The following is a 19,404-nucleotide window of genomic DNA, read 5'->3' as shown; positions in this document are numbered from 1 at the left end:
AGGCACCATCGGTCTTCCGGGGAGAGCTGCGGAGTCCCCTAGAATATGGGGGTGCTACCTTGTAACTCCCAAACTCCCCTTTTTGTCCCGTGGAGCATCCTGGGACTGTGTGGAGCCAGGGCCGCTCTGAGTGCAGGAGGGATCCAGATAGGGGGACTGCGTGGTGGGGGGAGGGCGTGTTCCCAAGGGTGCTGGGCAGAGCTGTGACATTTTTTCCTTCCCTCCAGCCCCTGCGAGAGCCAGCCTCGCAGTAGGCTGCACACAGTAGGTGCTCAATACATGTTGGTGGACTAGGAGGCAAAGGCGGCGGCGCGGGGAGGCTGCCCGGAGCAGGGCGGGGCAGAGGGGTCCCTGGGCCCCGCGCCCCCCGCCCCCCGCCCCCGGGCTTGGCGGGGCGCCGCGGAGGGCAGGGCCGGGCGCGCCGGGCCTCGGGGCGGGGGCGGACCCGCGGAGGAGGCGGAGAAGGGGCGGCGCGGAGGCGGCGCCGCAGCCGAGCCCGAGCCCGAGCCCGAGCCCGAGCCCGAGGCGACGGGAGCCGAGCGGGAGCAGCCGAGGGCGCCGCCGGATCCTCCGCGCCGCCCCCCGCGCCCCGTGCCGGCCCCGCGGGCGTGGGCGCCGTGGCCGGTCGGCGGTGGGCCGGGGGGCCGCCGGCGCCATGGCCGCCCCGGAGCCGCTGCGGCCGCGCCTGTGCCGCCTGGTGCGCGGGGAGCACGGCTACGGCTTCCACCTGCACGGCGAGAAGGGCCGCCGCGGCCAGTTCATCCGGCGCGTGGAGCCCGGCTCGCCGGCCGAGGCGGCTGCGCTGCGCGCGGGGGACCGGCTGGTCGAGGTCAACGGCGTCAACGTGGAGGGCGAGACGCACCACCAGGTGGGTGCCCTCCCGGGGCAGCCCCTGCGCGCGGGCCTCGGCGCGCGGCGGGGGCGCGGGGCTCCTCGGGGGCGGCGGGGGCTGCGCGGGGGGCGGCGGCCGGGCCTCCTCCGTCGCCCCCACCCGGGCGGCTGGCTCCGCAGCGCAGGGCAGCCCGGCGGGAGGGCCCGCACTGCGGCTCCTGTCTGGGCCCTGGCACTCAGTCCTGCCCAGGCCTCCGTGTGCGCGGAGCGGAGGCGGCAGGCGCCTTGGGGGGGGGGGGGTGTCTCCGTGCCTTGGCGGCCCTCGGTGCTTTCCCGTGAGCGTACACACGTGCTTGTGTCCCCAGCTGGGTACGGGTGTGTAAAGTCTCCATGGGGGTCCCCTTCGCCTGCACGCATCTGCCGGGGTGTCCCTGAGGGGCATCACGGTAAGGGCACACCTGTAGGTGCCCGTGTCAGGGAATGTGTGTGCGTGCTCATGTGTGCAGGGGCTGGACTGTGCGTGTGAATATACAGGTTCGTACGCCTGGGTGTGTGCACGTGTACGGACAGATCTGCATGTGGGGATGGGTGCGTGTGAGCGAGGCTCTGTATGTGTGCTGGACTGTGTGTGTGTGTGTGTGTGTGTGTGTGTGAATATACAGGTCTGCATGCCTGGGTGTGTGTGTGTGTGTGTGTGTGCATGCCTGCCTACGTGTAGTCACCAATGTGTGTTGGCAGGCCTATGTGCTAATGTGTGTCCTGGCTGACGCTGGCTGGGTGTCTCAGAGTCGCTGCTGGGGGCAGCACATTGCTCCCCTTGGAGGCTGCCTGGCCCTGCAGGGGCCACTGCCACGGTCCCCTGCCTCTTGCAGAGGGAGGGCAGGGTCTGCGCTGCAGGTTCTGCTCCCTGGGGACTGTCTATCTCCCAGTGGCTTGAGTCCAGCCTCCCCCCACCCTTTCTGCTCAGGGATCTCTGTGTCCTCCCCAGCCCCCATGAGCCTGTGGCCTGTCTGCGTGGCTAGCCCTGGGACCTAGAGACCCGTAAACCGGTTCTTGGCCGGACCGGCAGCTGCTCTCCTGCTTCCACCCCTGCGGCCCCTGTCTATCCATCTGTCCGCCTTCCTTGCGTCTTCCACCTAGAGTGTCAACTGGAAAAAGCTGTTTGCTAAAGGAGGGTGGGGTGTGGGCCGGAGGTGTTGGCTTGACTGACCACAGGGAGGGGCTGGCAGAGTGGCACCTGGCCTTAGTTTAATGGTCACAGCCACTCTTACCCCGGGAGCACCTGTTTCTCCCAGGACCCCGGGTGCTGGTTTAACACACAGAGCCCCACTGTCTCAGGAGGGAGGAGGTGGGCGCTGGCACCTTTGCCTCCTAGTCCAGGAGTTCCAGCTCCCATTTTACAGATGAGGAAACTGATACTTTCAGATATCAGGTGTCTAGCCTGGGTCCCACAGCCAGGAAGCAGCAGGGAGCTGGGGTCCTCCTTGGCTCTCACCAAGGGGGGGGGCAGGGGAGGGCCACGGGGAGGACAGCCTGGTTCTCACTCTCCTATCTGTTGACAGCTTCTGCCGAGCAGCTGATGGGGGCCCTCTCCACCCTCCCCCAAGACGTGGTGGGGGCGGGGGTCTTGTCCTTCCTACCCCAATGCCCAGTGGGCACGGCTGCTCCTCCCTGCAGGGTGCACCCTGACATGCGTGCTCCATGGTCAGCCACATGCTCTAGAGACTTCACAGACCCGGCACAGACAGGCAGATGACCCCAAGGCCACACTTGTCCCACAGGTGGCCTCCCTTTGCCAGTCTGGACCCTGCTCACCAGGTCGTGTGTGGTGCCTGAGCAGGTGCCGCGCCACAGGAACCAGGCACAGGTGTTCGTGGTCTAGAGGCAAACGGGAGACCCGGAGGCAGGGGTTTAGACATCCACACTTGATGACGGAGAAGAACGGCAGGGAGTGCAGCCACACCCAGACTGGGACCTAGAGAGACCCCTCGCTCCCTCACCCAGACTGAGACACAGACCCCGACACAGATGGCTGCACGCAGCACACACGGCCGTGCGCACACGCACGCACATGCCCATGTGCACACACACTCACACGCTGAGAACCCGAGGCTTGGCCGCACACCATCTTCCAGACCAGCTGCCTCCCTCAGCCTCCCGGCCCCTCCCGGACAAGACCCTGGACTGAGGCCATTCCCTGCAGTGACCCTGTAGCCCTTGCCACCCTGTGTCAGGAGCCCTGGGTGAAGAGGGAGGGAGCGGCCGCAGCCCTGGGGGTGGGGGGCGGGGCCCGCGGGCCTCTCGGTCCAGCCGCCCACCCCTGGTAGGCCAACTGCCTGCCCGCGATCCTGGGCCAGGCCTGGGCAGTGCCACTGTCCATGTGCTGCCCCGAGTGCTGACGGCTGACCTGCCCCCTTCCCCACCTGCCTGGCCCAGGTTGTGCAGAGAATCAAGGCTGTGGAAGGCCAGACTCGGCTGCTGGTGGTGGACAAAGAGACAGACGAGGAGCTCCGCCGGCGGCAGCTGACCTGCACAGAGGAGATGGCCCAGCGAGGGCTTCCGCCCACCCACGACCCCTGGGAGCCGAAGCCGGACTGGGCACGTGCAAGCAACCTCAGCTCCGAGGCGGGCCAGAAGGTACGGCAGGCTGCGCAGAGGGACACCCTGGCTTCTCCCGGAACCTCTGTGCCCGCCTCTTGGGGGCAGGCAGTCTCTTGCTCTGGTAACCTCCAGAAGTCTCTGTCTCCATCTCTTCTGCCTCACAGGGCCTCTGGTGACTACCCTCTTGGCTACTTGGGGCCACTCTTCCGACCCTCAGCTGGTGTTCTAAGCCAGATGGACTCAGGGCAGCCCGGCTCTGGTCCTGGCCCAATCCCCCTCCCTTCTCCCCAGAAAGCCCGTGAGAGCTGCTGAGCCTAGGAGAGGGCGCTTGGCCTAGGAGAAGGCACTTGGAGGAGGCCCACCGGGGCTGAGGGAAGTGGGAGGGGTCTGCTGGGACCTCCCGGGACGGATTGTGCAGGGGCAGGTGTCGGTCTGTCTGAGGAGCCTGCTTATCCTTGGGAGATAGGGCTGGTCCCTCGCTGTGCACAGTGCGTGGTGGGGGGTGGCCGGGACACTCAGCTGGGTCCTCAGCTTGGGGTACTTCTCCCTTCCTGCATCCACCCTAGGCCGGAGAGCTGGAATAAATGTGTACATGTGTGTGTATGTGTGTGCGTGCTACTCTACCCACTTCTGGGTAGCAGGACTTCCTACTTGCAGGAGGCCAACAGGAAGAGCTTGTTCTGCACCCTCTTTTTTTAAAAGATTTACTTATTTTATTAGAGAGAGAGAGAATGTGCCTGAGCACTGGGAAGGGCAGAGGGAGACAGTCCCCAAGCAGACTCCCCTCTGGGCTTGGAGCCTGACTTGGGGTTCGTTGTGGGGAGGCTTGGTGTGGGGCTCGGTCTCATTACCCACGAGATCGTGACCTGAGTTGAAACCGAGAGTCGGGCACTCAACCAAACCCCTCGGCGCCCGGTTGTTCGGTTCTCTTGAAGCCTCTCTTTGAAGGATTCCATCCCAGGGGTTTCCCCGGATCCCCCTCAGAACCACTGGCCCAACGCCAGTGCCGGCGTGAGAGCTGAAGCCTGGGAGCGCACTCTGGGGACTGCCCTGGGGGCAGGTGGTATTTCAGGTGGGATGGCATCCTGGGCGCTGGCCTGGGCATGAAGCCTCAGGACGTGTTCTCTGGGCCCGAAAGCCCCTTGGAGTGGCTAGGGCCCGAGTGGGGAGCATCGGGTCAGCTGTGTGGCTCCAAGGTGGTGCTGGGCTGAGGTGCTTGGGCTCCGGCGTAGAGCCCTGCTCCTTCGCAGGCGTCTTGGCTCGTGGAGGAAGTGCCCTTCCCCCCTAGGCTTTTTGTCCATTGATTTAGACACAAACGCTGAGTTCACCTTCCTGTGGAAAAATCCGCCCTCGGGGCTTATCTGGAGGGTGGGGTGCTCAGGCACCTTGTCCTGGGGTGGGACCTTCCCCCTCTGCTATTTCAGGCTCTGGGAGCCGCAGGAAGCCTTAGGAGGGGGCTTCCTCTGGGCGTATTTTCAGAGGAACAAAGTGGGGCCCGACTGGCAGGGGCTCTGTGGTAGGGGCTGACCTGGGGACAGGGACTCCAGAAGGTCTGGGGAGGCCCAGGGGACGGGATCTACCCCCTCCCTCCTGGCTAGGGACCCCATGTCCCATTGGCTGGGCTCAGAGGGTCAGAAGGAAGAGCCAGGCCTCAGCCAAGCTCCACAGAAGGGACTGGCCGTCGGGGTGCCTGGGAGGGTGGTGCCTGCTGGGGGGCCGTGCTCTAGCAGAGCTGCAGGGGCAGGACCACCAGGTGGGGGGCATGGGGTTTGCTTCGGTGTGGGATGCAGGGCCCCGTGGGAAGTAAGGGCCAAGCCGGGAGTCAGGGCCCATGTGTCCTCTGGGCTCATTCTCCTCTGTCCCAGCTGGGATGTGGGAGGTGGGGCTGGGGACACCGCTGATATGCCGGCCAGCCCCTCCCATCGAGGTGCTGTAGGGTCCTCATCAGTGGTGACTCAGCCCCAGGCCAGACCAGGCTGGGGAGGCTGCAGCTGCAATGCAGCTGGTCCTGACAGTGACGGTAGGGGACAGCCCCTAAGCAGACGGGGCAGCTTGCCACGCCAGGGCCGTGATGTGGTGCCAGAACCTGGGCCCCCACCCCCGTCCTAGAGGCCCGTGGGGCCTGATGAGGGAGTGAGTGAGAGTCCTGCAGGGGTGACCACCTGGAATACAGGCCTGTAGCTGCCCGAGGGCTCTGGAAGCCCCAGCAGGACTGTCTTGTGTTCTGGTGCCGTGGTCCCCTCCCGTGCCCCTCCCTCGCCTCTCTGTCTCCCCAGCCCCGGGTCCTGGGAGCAGGGCAGGGCCTTCCAGCAGCTTCCTTCCTTCCTTTCTTGGGACTGAAACCTAGCCAGTAGGGGGGTGCCTAGCCGGGGCCTGAGCAGGGGAGGGGGACTCAGCCACCACCCTGCTCCCCAAAGTGACTCAGCCCCCCGTCCCCACCCATCCCTAGGGAGCCGGGGCCACAGTGGGAGGTAGATAAATGGGGTGGTGGCCAGGGCTGGCCGGAGACTTCAGGCCACTCCAGCTGGACACTCCTTGCCTGCCACTTCTTTCGTGTGTCCCATGGCCCGCTCTGGGGATGCCACAACGCCGGCCCCGGCCCCAGGAGCCCCTCCACAGAGACCATCCTGGGCACTTGTGCAGGTCAGGCTGGGTGGGGGCAGTGTGGGCAATGAGGACCCCAGCAGCTGGCTTAGCCCATGTCCCCAGGGTCAGGAGAGGGGATTTGGGACACCCCAGTGACCCTGTTGAAAGCAGGCTGGACCCTGAGCAACAATGGGGGCCTTTCTTTGCCAGGGCTGGTGAGTCACCATCTGGGGGGCACAGCCCGGCTCCCCGGGTACCCCCATGCCAGCTTCTTTGTCTGGTCAAGGGTTCAGCTGTGAGACCAGGGCTTGTCCAGCTCTGGGCTGCCCAGCTGGGAGCCTGTGGGAGCCTGAGGGCCTGGCTGGGAGGCGGCAGGAAGTGCTTGGAGCCAGAGCAGGGAGCAAGGAATGTGAGCAATGCGCTGGGCCTGTGTGCGCCCCCTCCTGACCCACTGCTGCTCTGGGCCTCTCCACGCTGCCTGCCGCCCCCCCCCCTTAGCCTCTCGAGGTGAGCATCTGGTGCCAGGGATGGTGCTCCTTGGATGCTGATCAGCAGGAGAGGAATTTTCAGCAGAGAAGCCTCCTGGCCTCTGTGCTGAGCTGCGGGAGCTGTGGCCGGACTGGGTTGAGGCAGGGGGATGGATGGCCAGGATGGTCCCAAACCCGGATGTGACTTCAGCCTGGCCTCACGGCCTCCCCAGATACTCCCGCAGTCCTGCTTCCTGTTTGGGGGCCTTGAGAGACCCGCCTAAGAGGTCACTGTGGAGGGCGTGAGAAGAGTCTGGACAACTCAGCGCCAGGGCGCTGTCCTCTCTCTCCAACGCGTGTGTCTCCGCGTGTTGCCATGTAGCGTGTTTGTGAGCGTACGTTTGGAGTCTGGTGTCTGTGCCCACGCACCTCTCCCGACCAGGACTTGTCTGCTGATGATCCCTGCTCTGACAGCCTATATCCGAGAGGCACCTCAGGGTGGGGAGTGGGGCCCCAAGCCTGGGCCCCCAGGAGTGTTGGGGAGAGGGGATGAGTCTCTATGGGGTGGGGGGAGAACTTTGGGGGTCTCACACCCATCCGTTCAGCCCATGTTGCCGAACCCCGGGGACACTGAGGGGCAGGAGCCCTGTCCCCTGAGTTCCTGGGCTTACGGGGCTGGGTGGGGGCCTGTGGCGGGGATCCCAAGAGCGTGTCTGCGTGGCTTCGGGGGTCAGGGAAGGGACCCCAGAGGAGGGGCATTCTGGACAGTGGGAGGCCCTGCAAGAAAAGATGTGCTTGGGTCCCCGGCCAGGCCAGCTAGCGGGCCAGGGCCCTTGTGGTCAGATTGGGGGTTTGGATGGAGCTTGGGGGGGCGGCTGGGAGCGGCCAGGGGGTGGCCCGAGCTGAGGAGCTGAGGGGCAGGTGCCGGAGACCTTCCCTGAAGGCGAGGGCAAGGTGGGCGGGGGAGGGAGGGCCTCAGGAGCACCCCCATGCCACACATGCTCACCTGCACGCGCCCCCACGTCCCCAGCAGCCCGGGCAACCCGAGCCGCCGCCGCCCGCCTCCAGCCACCGCCCCGTGTAACTGAGCACCCGCTCTGCGGCTGCTGGGCGCTCTGTTCACCGCCAGGGCTGCGGCTGGGAGGGGGCCCGGGGCCTGGCCCCTGCCCGCCGGCCCCTGCCCCAGAGCCCCGCTGCAGGATGCCAGAGGTAAAGCAAGGCGAGGCCCTGGCCTGTGGATGGGGGGACGCTTGGGGCGTGGGGGCCTCTGTGCTCTGGCAGGGAGGGTGGAGGCAGGGCACACCCGTGGCCTCCTCGCTGGGCTCCGGCCCGGCTCCAGCCTGTGCGCCCCACCGCTGGGCCCTGTGCGGGTGGGGGTGGCTCCAGCTTGCTCTGGAATGTGAAAGCAAACACAGCCCGCTGCCACCAGCCCAATGGAGGCCACTGGGAGAAAAAACAAACGTCAGCCTCACACTCGGGGGAGGGAGGTGGTGAGGGGTGCCCCCGCAGGGCCAGTGGGCCCAGGACGCCTGGCTGCCCCTAGGACCCCGGCCTGTGCTCAGCGCTGCCCTTGAGAGGATCCTGTCAGCACCCCTGTCAAGCCCCTGGTCCCACCTCAAGTTGGTTTTGGGTTTGGAGAGTGAGGCTTTGCTCCGGAACCTGCAGCTGGAGCTCCGGCACAGGCGGCCTAAGGGGGGCACCCAGGCATGGGTACAGAGTGTTTGTCCTGTGAGCTGGGGCTGCCCGGCGGGGGGATGTTGAGCCTGGAATTAGGGTTCCCTCCGGCTTGCGTCCACTGCAGCTGCAGATGGGGGGCGGGGTGGGGGAGGCCTGGGGGCTGGAGATCAGTGCTGAGCCTGGTCTCATGCGCCTGCAGGATGTCGGTGGGCCCCCCAGGGAGCTACGCCCTCGGCTCTGCCACCTGAGAAAGGGCCCCCAAGGTTACGGGTTCAACCTGCACAGTGACAAGTCCCGGCCAGGACAGTACATCCGCTCTGTGGACCCAGGCTCGCCTGCCGCTCACTCTGGCCTCCGCGCCCAGGACAGACTCATCGAGGTACCTGTTGTGGAGGCTTTGGGGTGCTGGGGGCCCCAAGCGAGGTGTGTGTGTCTGGGCCCGTGTCCCTCCATGTGTGTGTCTGGCTCGTGTGCCCCCAGGGTGTGTGTCTGGGCCCATGTCCCTCCATGTGTGTATCTGGCTTGTGTGCCCCTGGGGTGTGTGTTGGGACCCGTGTCGCCCCGGGTGTGTGTCTGGCTTGTGTGCCCCCAGGGTGTGTGTCTGGCCTGTGTGCCCTGGGGCGTGTGTCTGGCCCGTGTGCCCCTGTGTGTCTGGTCCGTGTGCCCCGGGTGTGTGTCTGGGTCTGTGTCCCTCCATGTGTGTGTCTGGGCCCATGTCCCTCCATGTGTGTATCTGGCTTGTGTGCCCCTGGGGTGTGTGTCTGGCCCTTGTGCCCTGGGGTGTGTGTCTGGGCCCGTGTCCCTCCATGTGTGTGTCTGGCTCGTGTGCCCCCGGGTGTGTGTCTGGCCTGTGTGCCCCTGGGGTATGTGTCTGGGCTCGTGTGCCCCGGGTGTGTGTCTGGCCCATGTGCCCCAGGTGTGTGTCTGAGCCCGTGTCCCTCCATGTGTGTGTCTGGCCCGTGTGCCGCTGGGGTGTGTGTCTGGCCTCGTGTGCCCTGGGGTGTGTGTCTGGGCTCTTGTGCCCCCGGGTGTGTGTCTGGGCCCGTGTCCCTCCATGTGTGTGTCTGGCCCGTGTGCCGCTGGGGTGTGTGTCTGGCCTCGTGTGCCCCGGATGTGTGTCTGGCCCGTGTCCCTCCATGTGTGTGTCTGGCCTGTGTGCCCCGGGTGTGTGTCTGGGCCCGTGTCCCTACATGTGTGTGTCTGGCCCGTGTGCCCCGGGTGTTTCTGGGCAGTGAGGTCCTTGCTGGGGAGAGATGCTGGGAACTTGAGCTGGCATTCCTCTTCTTGCCACGGCTGGTGACAACATTGATGAATATTTGATGCCACACCTGGCTGGGTGGCTCGAGGGGCCCGCGGGGGCCTGACCTCGGGCCGGGTTGACCTCACGCTGCTGCTGGCAGGTGAATGGGCAGAATGTGGAGGGGCTGCGCCACGCAGAGGTGGTCGCCAGCATCAAGGCACAGGAGGATGAGGCCCGGCTGCTGGTGGTGGACCCCGAAACGGATGAGCACTTCAAGCGGCTACGGGTCACACCTACTGAGGAGCATGTGGAAGGTGGGCTGCCGCCTGGGGCTGGGGATGAGGTGGCATGGGGGGCTGGCCAGCCACTGACACGCTGTCCCCACAGGTCCACTGCCATCACCAGTCACCAATGGGACCAGCCCTGCCCAGGTGAGAGGGTGGGAATGGACAGGGTGGACTCAGGAGCCTGTTGGGACCCCTCTAGGGATCCCCAGACCTGCTCGTGCCCCCACCTCAAGATCTCCCTGTGTGGGTGTGACAGCGAGACCCAATCCTGCCAGCCACTCCGGGTCCTGCCTGGGTCAGCCCCACTCCCACCCCACGAGGCTGCTGGCCGGTGAGCTGCAGTCATGCTGCGTCACTCCTCGGGAGGCGGCCCCGGCTTCACCCCAGGTGATGCTCATGGGGGTGATTCCGTAGTGAGCAGGCCAGGGGCAGGCTTCCCGCCCTCGGCAGCACCCGCGGCTCCTGCCCAGGCTCGGTGCCTACTGCCAGACAGAAGAATGAATGCGGCTCTGATGTGTGTGCACGAGCGCGTCTGCGTGGGCACCGGCAGCTCCCGGGCACGGGCCCTGCAGCCACACCGTGTCTTTGCTTTCCTAGCTGAACGGTGGCTCAGCGTGTTCATCCCGAAGTGATCTGCCTGGCTTAGACAAGGACACTGAGGTAGCGAGTGCCCGCCCACCTCACTGCGGTGCCCACACATGGGGGAGGGTGGGAAGAGGCCGGGGTGGGTGTTTGTGCGGCTGGCAGCCTGGGCAGTGGGGTCACCGCCTCCAGGAAGCCCCGGGCCTGCTGCCCCAGCCCCACCACCCGGCCTCTGCGGAGAGCTGCCTCCCAGGCTCACGCTGGCTGCCTGCCCACTCTGCCTGCCCCCAGGACAGCAACACCTGGAAGCGTGACCCCTTTCAGGAGAGCGGCCTCCATCTGAGCCCCACAGCAGCCGAAGCCAAGGAGAAGGCGAGAGCCACCCGGGTCAACAAGCGGGCGCCACAGATGGACTGGAACCGGAAGCGCGAGATCTTCAGCAACTTCTGAGCCCCTCCCTGCCTGTTTGCCGGTGACCCGGCCTCCCCCGCTCGGCCCTGGGCCCAGCCTGCGGGTCCCCACGCCTCTGTGGGCCGGAGGGGGCCTCCTCACCCCCGGACGCCGTGCTGGTCCCAGCACCACCAGGAGCCAGCGTGCCCCCCCCCCCCGTGAGCCCCGTCCCGCACCCCCCACCTGCGGGGTGCTGGATGGGGGAGAGGGGGCCCCGAGGCTAGAGAGGGACAGGGAGAGGCAGTGGTGACCGTGGGCCCGGCCCTTGCCGCTCTGCCCAGGCTGCTGACTTAAAGGAATTTGTGTTTTTGCTTTTCTTCCAAAAACAAGAAAAAAAAAAAAAAAAAAGAGCTCCAGCTCCACACATGTTTCCACTTAATACCAGAGTCCTGCCCCCGCCTCCACCCCCGTAGGACGCCTAAGTAATTGCAATAAAACAAACCTTTCTCTGCAAACCATTTCCTCCCCACCCCTCAGCAGCAGCCGTCCCAAGTGGGAGCCCTGGGCACTTCGAGGGACAGAAACAGAGGGGCCAGGCTGTGGTTGTGGGGGCTCCGGGGGAGGCCTACTGTGGCTGGAGGAGCTGCCCCTCGGCCTCCTCCCTGCTGTAGGGGGGCCCCTGGCAGGCCCCCACGTCCCTGCTGAACTGGTGGTCTGGGCTGGAGGGGCCGAGGATGGAGGCCCTGGGTTGCCTGAAGACGGGGGGGGGGGGGGGGGGGGGGGGCCTCTGGCCGGGCCTCTAGTCCCCAGGCAGGGGGAGTGTGGCGTGGGAGAGCCTGCCCCCAGGGGACCGCACCCATTCTCTCTTCCTGGCCCTGACCCCACTGACAACTGCTGTCTGCCCTGTAAGCCATAGCGCATGCGCGCCCTCTGAATAAACAGGCCTTCCTCAGACCCCTGGCTGCCTCTGCCCTTCCTGAGCCCTCGTGGTGGGGGGACCCGTGGTCTGGGCAGGGAGGCAGAAGCCGCTGGAAGCAGAGCCCCATCCCACTCCATCCAGGGGGCTGGCCTGACCCCTCAGCTCTGCTCTCCCTCTGCACCCCCCTTCCCGCCTCCACCCGAGGGGACACACAGGGCAGGTCTCACACCCTGGGGTGCCCAGCCTGGGGCTAAAGGTGTTGCACTGGAGGCCAGGTGGCTCTGTGGCCTCAGGGTGGGGCCTCCTGGTGCCGAGAGCCCTCAGGGTGCAGGAGGGGGTGTCCATCTGGGTTCCCAGCCAGCCGCCCAGGTCTCGAGCAGCCTTCCTAACAGCTGGCTGCAGCTGGCTCCCACGGTCCAGCTCCGTCCCAGACTCCCGCATGCCCGCCACCCCCACCCATGGCCCACAGGGTCGCGTCCCCAGCCTGGGCTCCCAGGCAGCCCCATTCACATGCGCACAGGGCCACACGCAGTCACGCACGTGCTCCCAGCCTGCCCCGCGCCCCAGGGAAGACTCAGCCAGACCCCAATGCGAACAACTCCCAGGGTTTATTACAGACAGGCTGCGGCTCCCCGGCGGGGGCAGGCGCGGGCATCAGGGGGCAGGCGCGGGCGTCAGGGGCTCTGGGCTCCGTGCAGCGGGGCACAGGATGCGGTTGAGGCAGGCCCCGCAGCGAGGACGCACGGGCAGACATGTCTGCTGGCCGAAGCCCACCAACAGTCCGTTGATCTCCCCCCACAGCTCCCTGTGAAGGGCAGGGAGGTCAGTGAGGGAGGGACACAGAGGGGAGCCCCGCCAGCCCCCACCCTGTCGCACCGGGGCAGCCACTCCTCCAGGGCAGCGCGCGTCTTCTCTGGGGACGTGGTCATGGTCCTGGTCCACCTGAGTCTGTTGGCGATTCTGTGCACATGTGTGTCCACCGCTGGTGGAGGCGGCACTGGGTCATCACGGGGTGCACTTACCGGGTGGCTCCCTGCCCACAGCCCCGAGCCCAGGCCCAGGGTCCCCTCCTCCCACCCCCGGGCTTCCAGAGGGCCCCGAACTGCAGAGAGCGGGGCAGCAGCTGAGCCAGAGGCCTCGGGTCCTGCAGCTGGGGGATAGGCAGCAGCGGCAGCTCCCGGCCCAGGTGCCGGCTGTGCCAGGCCGGGTGCTCAGGGCTGGGTCCAGCGGGCCACCTTGAGGTCACTGCACCGACCGCTGCATGGTCAGGGACAGCACAGGGAGGATGGGCCGGCCAGCTGCAGCTGTCACCTAGCGGGGGCAGGGTCCCAGCTCCCCTGGGCCGGCCACCCCAGGGTTCGGCCTGGCACCTGCTCACGGGGGCCTCCACCAGAAGAGAGAGGAAGTCCTGAACCTGCTCCCTCCCCAGACACTGACTGAGGGTGCCCTGGGGACACGGGGTGGGGGGCCCACAGTGGTTACCAAGCCTCAGCTCTGTCCTGCCACCCAGAGGCCCGGCCCAGGGCCTCCCCACACCGGGAGGCTCCCGCGGGCAGCTCCAGGAAGGCTCTGCCCGCCCTGCATATGTTCCTAGCCTGGAGGCCGAAGCTCAGAGAGCAAGCACCTTGCCTCTCGGTCACTCGGCTGGGCTGGGACGGGATGGCAGTGCTGACACTGGCTGCTGTGGCTATAGCCCTGGGCTGCTAACTGAGCGCCTGCAGACATCCAGAAAGGGGGACATTCGGACTCCCCTCCTGTGTGTCTGCTGCTGCCAAAGTCCTGTTCCCGGGGCTGTGGGCCCTTCCCCCACAGACCTTCCAGACCCCTCCTGGGACTCAGGCCTCGGGCAGCTGAGGACAGCCACCAGATAAGCTCAAGTGTCCACGCTGAGAGGCTGGCAAGAGGCTGGCGGCTGCGGGTGGGGGAGGGGAGGGCAAGCTCTGTCCAGGCCCCTACCAGGCTCACCGCGGTCTCCGGGGCCGCTGGGTTCCAGCCTGGCTTCACAGCGGGGCCCTCAGCCCCTGCCTGCCCCCTGCCTGCCCCCTGCCCACACGAAGGGTCCCCACCCCAGGGAGCAGAGGCTTTAGGAGCGGGGGAAGTGCTGGGGAGTCTCTGCCCTCTTGCAGCGCCAGCAGCAGGAGCACCAGGTGGGCGCAGAGGCTGTGGCTCAGGCCCTGGTCTCTGCGCTGGCCGGGCCTGCTGCTGCGTGGCCGCGGAAGCTCAACTCTGAGCAAAGGTCTGATGAAGCAGCCCCCCTGATCCAGGGTCCATCTTCAGAGACACCACCACGGTCAGGAAACAGATTCCGGAAGGGGCTCCCCCCAGCTCCTCCTCTCTTGGGGTTCCCCTGCCTTTACTGTCTCCCCCACCAGCCTATGCTCATTTTTGAGACTTCTTCTACTGGCTTTTTCCCACCTGCTGGCTTTGCAGACGCTGTTCCTCCCGCCTGGGTGGCACTTCTGCCTCTTAGCCTGGCCAGCCCGCCCTTACTCTTCAGCTCTGACACTGCCATGCATGACCCCCCCCACCCCGCCCCCGCACGAACGCTTCTACCTCACAGGTAAGCAGTTATTTGCTCAACATCTTTCTTCCTGCACAGCACAGGCCTTGAGTCCACGCCCAGGGCCTCTCTCAGAGCCCAGTGCACAGTAGGTGCTAGGCAGATGGGAACTCCTCCCATTAGCCCTCATCCATGGGTGGGCCAGGCCTACCTCAGTGCTGGAAACATCTTTCTGACCCTTTGAGCTAAACTGTGGGGGAGCAGACCTGGGGTCACAGATGTGTGGCCAGCCCTGCCCTCCAACAGTGTGGACGCCACTCACCGATGCCTGACACAATGCCCCAGGCCACCGCCATGGCCAGGTGTGCCATCTTGGGACCCACGCCGGGCAGTGCCACCAGCTCCGCCACAGACGCTGGGATGTCCCCGCCGTAGCGCTGCTGCAGGATGGCACTGGTCTGCTTGATGTACTTTACCTTGCTCTGAAAGATGGAGAGGGGTGGTCAGCCCCAGAGGTGAACGGTGTAGCCCTACCGGAGGACATGAGTCCCAAGGGAAACCCACAGGTGTCCAGAGTTGCCTGTCACCTGTTCACGACACACTCAGGGGCACCTGTGTGCCCCTGTCTCCCTAGGAGCTGGGGGTGAGCCGAGGGCAGCAGAGACTGGGGAGGCCTGATGCGGGCCTGCACCTGTGACCCGTGTGTGGGGTGTAGCTCAGGTGCCCTGCCCCATCATTCCCCCAGAGGCCAGCCGTGCCAGGAGCTGAGCTCAGCAGCACCTGGACCTTCAGGAAGGCAGGCTGGAGCCTGGGGCTCCCCCGCCAGCCGCCAGGCCAGCTGGGTGGTTCCCACTCCGTGCCCAAGCGGAGAGGGCTATTTAAAACCCATTTGACAAACTGCAGCCCACGCTAGTGCCAAGGGGAAGCAGCCGCACCCGCCTGGCCGCCTTCAGCAGACCCGCCTACTCGCCACCCAGCGCTCTGTGGCCCATTGGGGCTCCAGAGGGAGGGGGTGACGCACTCCAGGGAGGCCCGGAGTAAACAAAGGGAAAGGCGGTGGGCAGCCTCAGGGGGGAAGGGAAGCGCCAGTCAGCCGGGTGGGGAGGTGGAGGAAGGAAGGGGTGGGCTGCAAACAGGAAAGGCCAAGGAGAGAGGCCCAATGGTCCTGGCCCCGTGTGCTGGCCAGAGGGGCAGGGGGCTCCACTGGGAGCTCACATCCGGGTCCCTGTGGCCTAAGAGGCACCCCTGGCCTCCTGTACCCCATGGCCTCCCATCAGCCTCCTGACATCTTTCCCAGGTCGGTGGGCTCACCCTCCAGAAGCCTACGGGGTAGATGAGCGAGCCCAGTGTGGCGTCGTCTGTCTGTAGGATGCTGTCCACCGTCAGGCCGCGAGCGCGCAGCCGCTGCATGGCGCCTGCTGTCACCTGGTCTTTGGTTTGGCTGGAGAGCATCAGTGACAGTAGCAGCTGGTACCTCTGCACCTGTTGGCACAGTGACCGGAACCAGGGCAGTGACAGGTCCTAGGTAGCTCAGTGTGGGCCAGGCCCTAGCCAAACCCTAGACCACCTCTACCCATGACCCTGGCCAACACACGACAGCCTCCCAGCCATTCTGGCCAACGCACTGTGTAAGGCATCCAGCCTGGGCTTGTTTTGCTTTTTTTCCCTACATAACTTGGGGACGATAACAGTACCTGCCTTACAAAGATCACCTGGAGACGTAAATGTATCATCGCCATGCTTGACAACCAACGCCTCCCACCGTGATTGCTGTGGCGCCGTGGATAAAGCCACATCTTACACACAAACTGAAGCCCAAAGAAGTCCGTGCACTCAGGTCCCAGCTAGTGGGGTTGGGATTAGGATCAAGTTGGTCTAAAGACCACGCTCCAAGCCAGTGAAGTGTAAGGAGCTCTCTCTCTCTCAGGAAACATTACGAAGACTCCTGGTGTGTCAGGACTCTGCTGGCAGAAGGCAGAGCACGAAACCCCAAGCTGCAGGCAGTCTTGCCCTGCCGAGCAGGTGATGCTGCTCCCTGCTCGGGGCCTCAGGCGCTTCCCCTCGACAAGCTGCCTGCCTTCCTTTCGGGTGCCAGCCAAGGGCTGCCACGGGTCAGGCTGTGCGCAGCCAGAGGCCTCAGAGGAGGCATGTGTCTGGTCCAGAAGGGAGTCACCAGGCAGGTGCGGCCCCTGCCTACCTTCGGGGGTGCGCTGGGGTCATGGCAGTGCTCAACCCCCAGCCAGTCCACGGGGGCGTCCTTCCCACTCCTCATGGTGCGGATATTCTCCAGCTGCTGCCGCCAGTCCCGGGGCTCCCAACCTAGTGCCTCCAGGGCTTTGTGGCTCTCTCCTTTCTCGTGACCTGGGGCTTCGTAGGCCACCTTCAGTTTTTGTGTCTTCCGCTGATGCTTTGCAAGGCTAGGGCTTTTCTTTCCTTCTGCAAAAATATGCCATTCAGCAGGGGCCACAGGTGGGGGTGGGGGTGGGTGCTGCCCTGCCTGCTCTCTCCCTTCATCATCCATTCAATGACCATCCATCATTTGCTACAGCTGCGGGTGCTTCGGGGGCAGGTCAGCTTTCCTGATGCCACTGCCCTCCTTACCGAGTCTGAGTCGGCACAGGACAGACTCTACCAACAGGAGGAAGGGGTGCGTCCCCCATCTAGCTCCCACACGGTGCCAGACAGCAAGTCCTACCGCCCAAATCAGATTGTGTCACGTCTGTTTAAAACTCCTCTTTGACTTCTTGTACTTCCAACGAACTCCAAACTCATCCCAGCCTCAGGGCTCCTGCCTACCCAGCGGGCGCTGCCATTTGCTTATTCCCCTTGCTCTGCTTCCCTCAGGATGGAGCTGTGTCCTGGGCTAGGGTTGGTTGGGTGCCTAAGGAGTCCCCCTCCGGTGTCCTGAAGGACAGGGTGCAGGGGCCCTGTGGGTCTGGCTACCGCCCCTCCTGTCCTGTACAGCCAGGTCCTTCACGCCTGCACAATACACAGAACGGCGCGCCCTTTCCCGGTACCCCCCCCCCCCCCGCCCCGCGGAGATCCCTCAAGCGGGGGCGAGGACTGGGCACCAGGCCCCCCATAACGAGGGAAGCAGCCAAGAGAGCAAGGCTGGTCTGCACCCAGAAGTCTGGCACGAGTGCAGCATCCCCGGGCGGGTACCGGGACGCGGTCCGTGTGGACCGACCCCTGCCCCTGCACAGGGGGCAGGGTGGGAGCCAGAGCCCCACGTGGGGGCGACTCGGATTCCCAGCCACCGGCCCCGGCAGGCTCCTTCCGTCGCCTCTCCCCATGCCCCGATCCGGGCGCGAGGGTACCTGCAGCCGCCTCCCGCCTCTGGAGCGGGGCCGCCTCCTCCCCACCCCGCCGCGGTGCGGCCCCCGGCCCCCCGCTCCGGCTCCGGGTCATCATCCTCACGGCGGCCAGGCTCAAGCCAGAGTCCCGAGGACTACACATCCGGCGGCCCCCGCGGCCCCGCCACGTGACCCGACTCTCGCCCCGCCCCCTCCGGCCCCCTGCCTTTCTGCCGGAGAGCAGCCCGGAACTACGACTCCCAGCAAGCCCGGCGGCGACCCTCGGCCCCGGCCCGCCGCCGGAAGTGCGGATCGAGCTTCCGGCGGCGGCGCGGGGGTGGACCCCGCGGTGTCAGTGGCGGCCCGGGCCTTCGGCCGCACCCACTGCAGCCCGAGCCTGGAGCCGCGAGCCACCTGGGCTGTAAGGCGGAGCGGGTGCGAGGGGCCGCCCGGGTCCCCGCCCCTCCCGGGCCCGCTGCTCCCGGGCCGCCGGCGGTGCTCCAGGCCCTCGGGGCCCCGGGCGGGGCGTGCGCGCAGACCCGGCTTCGGGGGCGCTGCCCCTGAGACCTCTGCCTGTTTCCTCTGCGCAGAGGCGGCCTCGCCGCGTCCCTGCCCACCATGGCCAAGCCTACGAGCAAAGACTCAGGCCTGAAGGAGAAGTTCAGGATTCTGTTGGGACTGGGAACACCGAGGCCAAACCCCAGGTCAGCAGAGGGCAAGCAGACCGAGTTCATCATCACGGCGGACATCCTGAGAGTGAGTGAGCTGCCGGGCAGGTTGGCTGGCATGCGGCTGGCGCGGGGCTGGGGAAGCCTGTCCGCCTATCCTTCCGAGGATCAGGAAGGCAGGACGATGAGGACCTGGTCCAGCACGCGTGAGCTCGTACCCAGCTGTCGATGCAGGGAGACCTACTTGACCAGGTGGCCTAAGCGTTGCAGTCGTTTGCACAGGTGATTAGGGCTATGGCCAGGTGTTGCCAGGTGTTAACCGTAACCTGAGCTCCTGGCACTCGCAGGGCTCCGTTTTCTGGCGTGTGTTTGATCCCCTCTCCCGCATCCCGGCACATGTGTCTCATACACGCTGTGTCTGCGCTCGTAAAGTTTCCTGTTGGGAAACAACCAAAACGTTCATCAGCTGGTGAACAGATGACACGTGATCACGTCCGCACCGTGGAGCATTGTTTGGCAAAAAAGGAAAGGAATGAAGTATTGACACGTGCCGGAATGTGGATGAACGCTGAAAACGTGCTAAGCAAAAGGAGCCAGGCGCAAAAGTCCCCACGTAACGTGTGATTCTATTTCTATGAAATGTCCACAATAGGTAAATCCACAGAGATGGAAAGTAGATCAGCGTGTCTCAGGGTTTGAAGGGATGGGGAGGTGGTGAGTGCTAATGGGCGTGAAGTTTCCCTTTTATGTGATGGAAATATTCTGGAATTAGTGGAGCTGGTTGCAAGCCATTGTGAATATGCTACAAGCTACATGGTACAGGTTTAAGCTGTCCAAAGAGCTAATTTTGTTACGTGAACGTTATCTTAATAAAAAGAAACGTGGGATCCCTGTGTGGCACAGCGGTTTAGCGCCTGCCTTTGGCCCAGGGCACGATCCTGGGGACCCGGGATCAAATTCCACATCGGGCTCCCGGTGCATGGAGCCTGCTTCTCCCTCTGCCTATGTCTGTCTGTCTCTCTCTCTCTTTCTCTCTGTGTGACTATCATAAATTTAAAAAAAATAAAAATAAAAAGAAACGTGAAAAAGAGAAGCAGAGTGTTCTCAGCTGAGACGGGGCCATAAACCCTGGTGATCCCCGATTGCAGAAAGATCCGCGGCAAGTCTGCAGCGTGGAGACGCGCTACGATCCTCAGGGTGGTCTGTGACTGGCGGTTCAGGAGCCCTGTTGCCTGAGCGCTGGCCCCTTTTCTCCCTTTGTCTCTCGCCAGGAGCTGAGTGTTGAATGCGGCATCAACAATCGCATCCGGGTGATAGGGCAGATCTGCGAAGTTGCAAAAACAAAGAAATTTGAAGAGGTAGG

The 19,404-nt window shown here is 65.2% G+C and overlaps 3 protein-coding genes across 16 annotated transcripts in view; 2 read left to right on the top strand and 1 right to left on the bottom strand.

Annotated features, from left to right (window-relative positions):
• The first annotated feature begins 567 nt into the window (after positions 1–567).
• SLC9A3R2 (SLC9A3 regulator 2) lies at positions 568–11,615 on the top strand. Of its 4 annotated transcripts, none has more exons than XM_041749353.1 (7): positions 568–868; positions 3,268–3,468; positions 8,362–8,541; positions 9,563–9,716; positions 9,790–9,833; positions 10,287–10,349; positions 10,563–11,615. In XM_041749353.1, the coding sequence occupies exons 1-7, from the start codon at positions 656–658 to the stop codon at positions 10,719–10,721; spliced, it is 1,014 nt and encodes a 337-aa protein (XP_041605287.1). In that variant the 5' UTR covers positions 568–655; the 3' UTR covers positions 10,722–11,615. The 4 variants fall into 4 exon arrangements, with proteins under 4 accessions (XP_041605287.1, XP_041605290.1, XP_041605289.1 ...); XM_041749355.1 differs by lacking the exons at positions 568–868; positions 3,268–3,468 and adding exons at positions 6,100–6,983; positions 7,519–7,694; XM_041749354.1 differs by lacking the exons at positions 568–868; positions 3,268–3,468 and adding exons at positions 6,100–6,983; positions 7,516–7,694.
• Positions 11,616–12,169: 554 nt separating this feature from the next.
• NTHL1 (nth like DNA glycosylase 1) lies at positions 12,170–17,553 on the bottom strand. 4 transcript variants are annotated; one of them, XM_041748722.1, is made up of 6 exons: positions 17,398–17,553; positions 16,278–16,516; positions 15,392–15,562; positions 14,403–14,562; positions 12,457–12,562; positions 12,170–12,385 (listed from the first exon to the last, which is right to left on the bottom strand). In XM_041748722.1, exons 1-6 carry the CDS (start codon positions 17,534–17,536, stop codon positions 12,235–12,237), a joined length of 966 nt encoding a protein of 321 aa, XP_041604656.1. In that variant the 5' UTR covers positions 17,537–17,553; the 3' UTR covers positions 12,170–12,234. The 4 variants fall into 4 exon arrangements, with proteins under 4 accessions (XP_041604656.1, XP_041604654.1, XP_041604657.1 ...); XM_041748720.1 differs by having other exon boundaries at positions 12,170–12,562; XM_041748723.1 differs by lacking the exon at positions 12,457–12,562.
• A 129-nt stretch (positions 17,554–17,682) lies between these two features.
• TSC2 (TSC complex subunit 2) overlaps positions 17,683–19,404 on the top strand; it is a 33,694-nt gene continuing 31,972 nt past the window's right edge. For 7 of the 8 annotated variants that reach the window (XM_041748714.1, XM_041748719.1, XM_041748717.1 and 4 more), the window contains exons 1-2: positions 17,688–18,129; positions 19,313–19,399. In XM_041748714.1, the coding sequence (XP_041604648.1) occupies positions 17,992–18,129; positions 19,313–19,399 (225 nt within the window). In that variant the 5' untranslated portion in view covers positions 17,688–17,991. Of the gene's footprint in view, positions 18,130–19,312; positions 19,400–19,404 lie in introns of all 8 variants that reach the window. The other variant, XM_041748712.1, reaches the window with a different exon arrangement.

This window comes from Vulpes lagopus, chromosome 3, assembly GCF_018345385.1.
Source record: "Vulpes lagopus strain Blue_001 chromosome 3, ASM1834538v1, whole genome shotgun sequence".
Taxonomy (NCBI): Eukaryota; Metazoa; Chordata; class Mammalia; order Carnivora; family Canidae; genus Vulpes; species Vulpes lagopus.
The sequence above is the reverse complement of the archived record's forward strand: the minus strand, read 5'-3'. Positions and strand labels throughout refer to the sequence as shown.

What these genes read in the sequence shown, in the direction of transcription:
- SLC9A3R2 (XM_041749353.1), top strand. Translation starts at nt 656, where the DNA reads ATGGCCGCCCCGGAGCCGCTGCGGCCGCGCCTGTGCCGCCTGGTGCGC. An exon ending in GCTCCGAGGCGGGCCAGAAG is followed by an intron (nt 3,469 to 8,361) that starts GTACGGCAGGCT and finishes ATGCGCCTGCAG; the next exon opens with GATGTCGGTGGGCCCCCCAG. An exon ending in CCCAGGACAGACTCATCGAG is followed by an intron (nt 8,542 to 9,562) that starts GTACCTGTTGTG and finishes TGCTGCTGGCAG; the next exon opens with GTGAATGGGCAGAATGTGGA.
- NTHL1 (XM_041748720.1), bottom strand. Translation starts at nt 17,536, where the DNA reads ATGTGTAGTCCTCGGGACTCTGGCTTGAGCCTGGCCGCCGTGAGGATG. An exon ending in GAGGCGGGAGGCGGCTGCAG is followed by an intron (nt 16,517 to 17,397) that starts GTACCCTCGCGC and finishes ATATTTTTGCAG; the next exon opens with AAGGAAAGAAAAGCCCTAGC. An exon ending in GGGCATTGTGTCAGGCATCG is followed by an intron (nt 12,563 to 14,402) that starts GTGAGTGGCGTC and finishes CGCCTCCACCAG; the next exon opens with CGGTGGACACACATGTGCAC.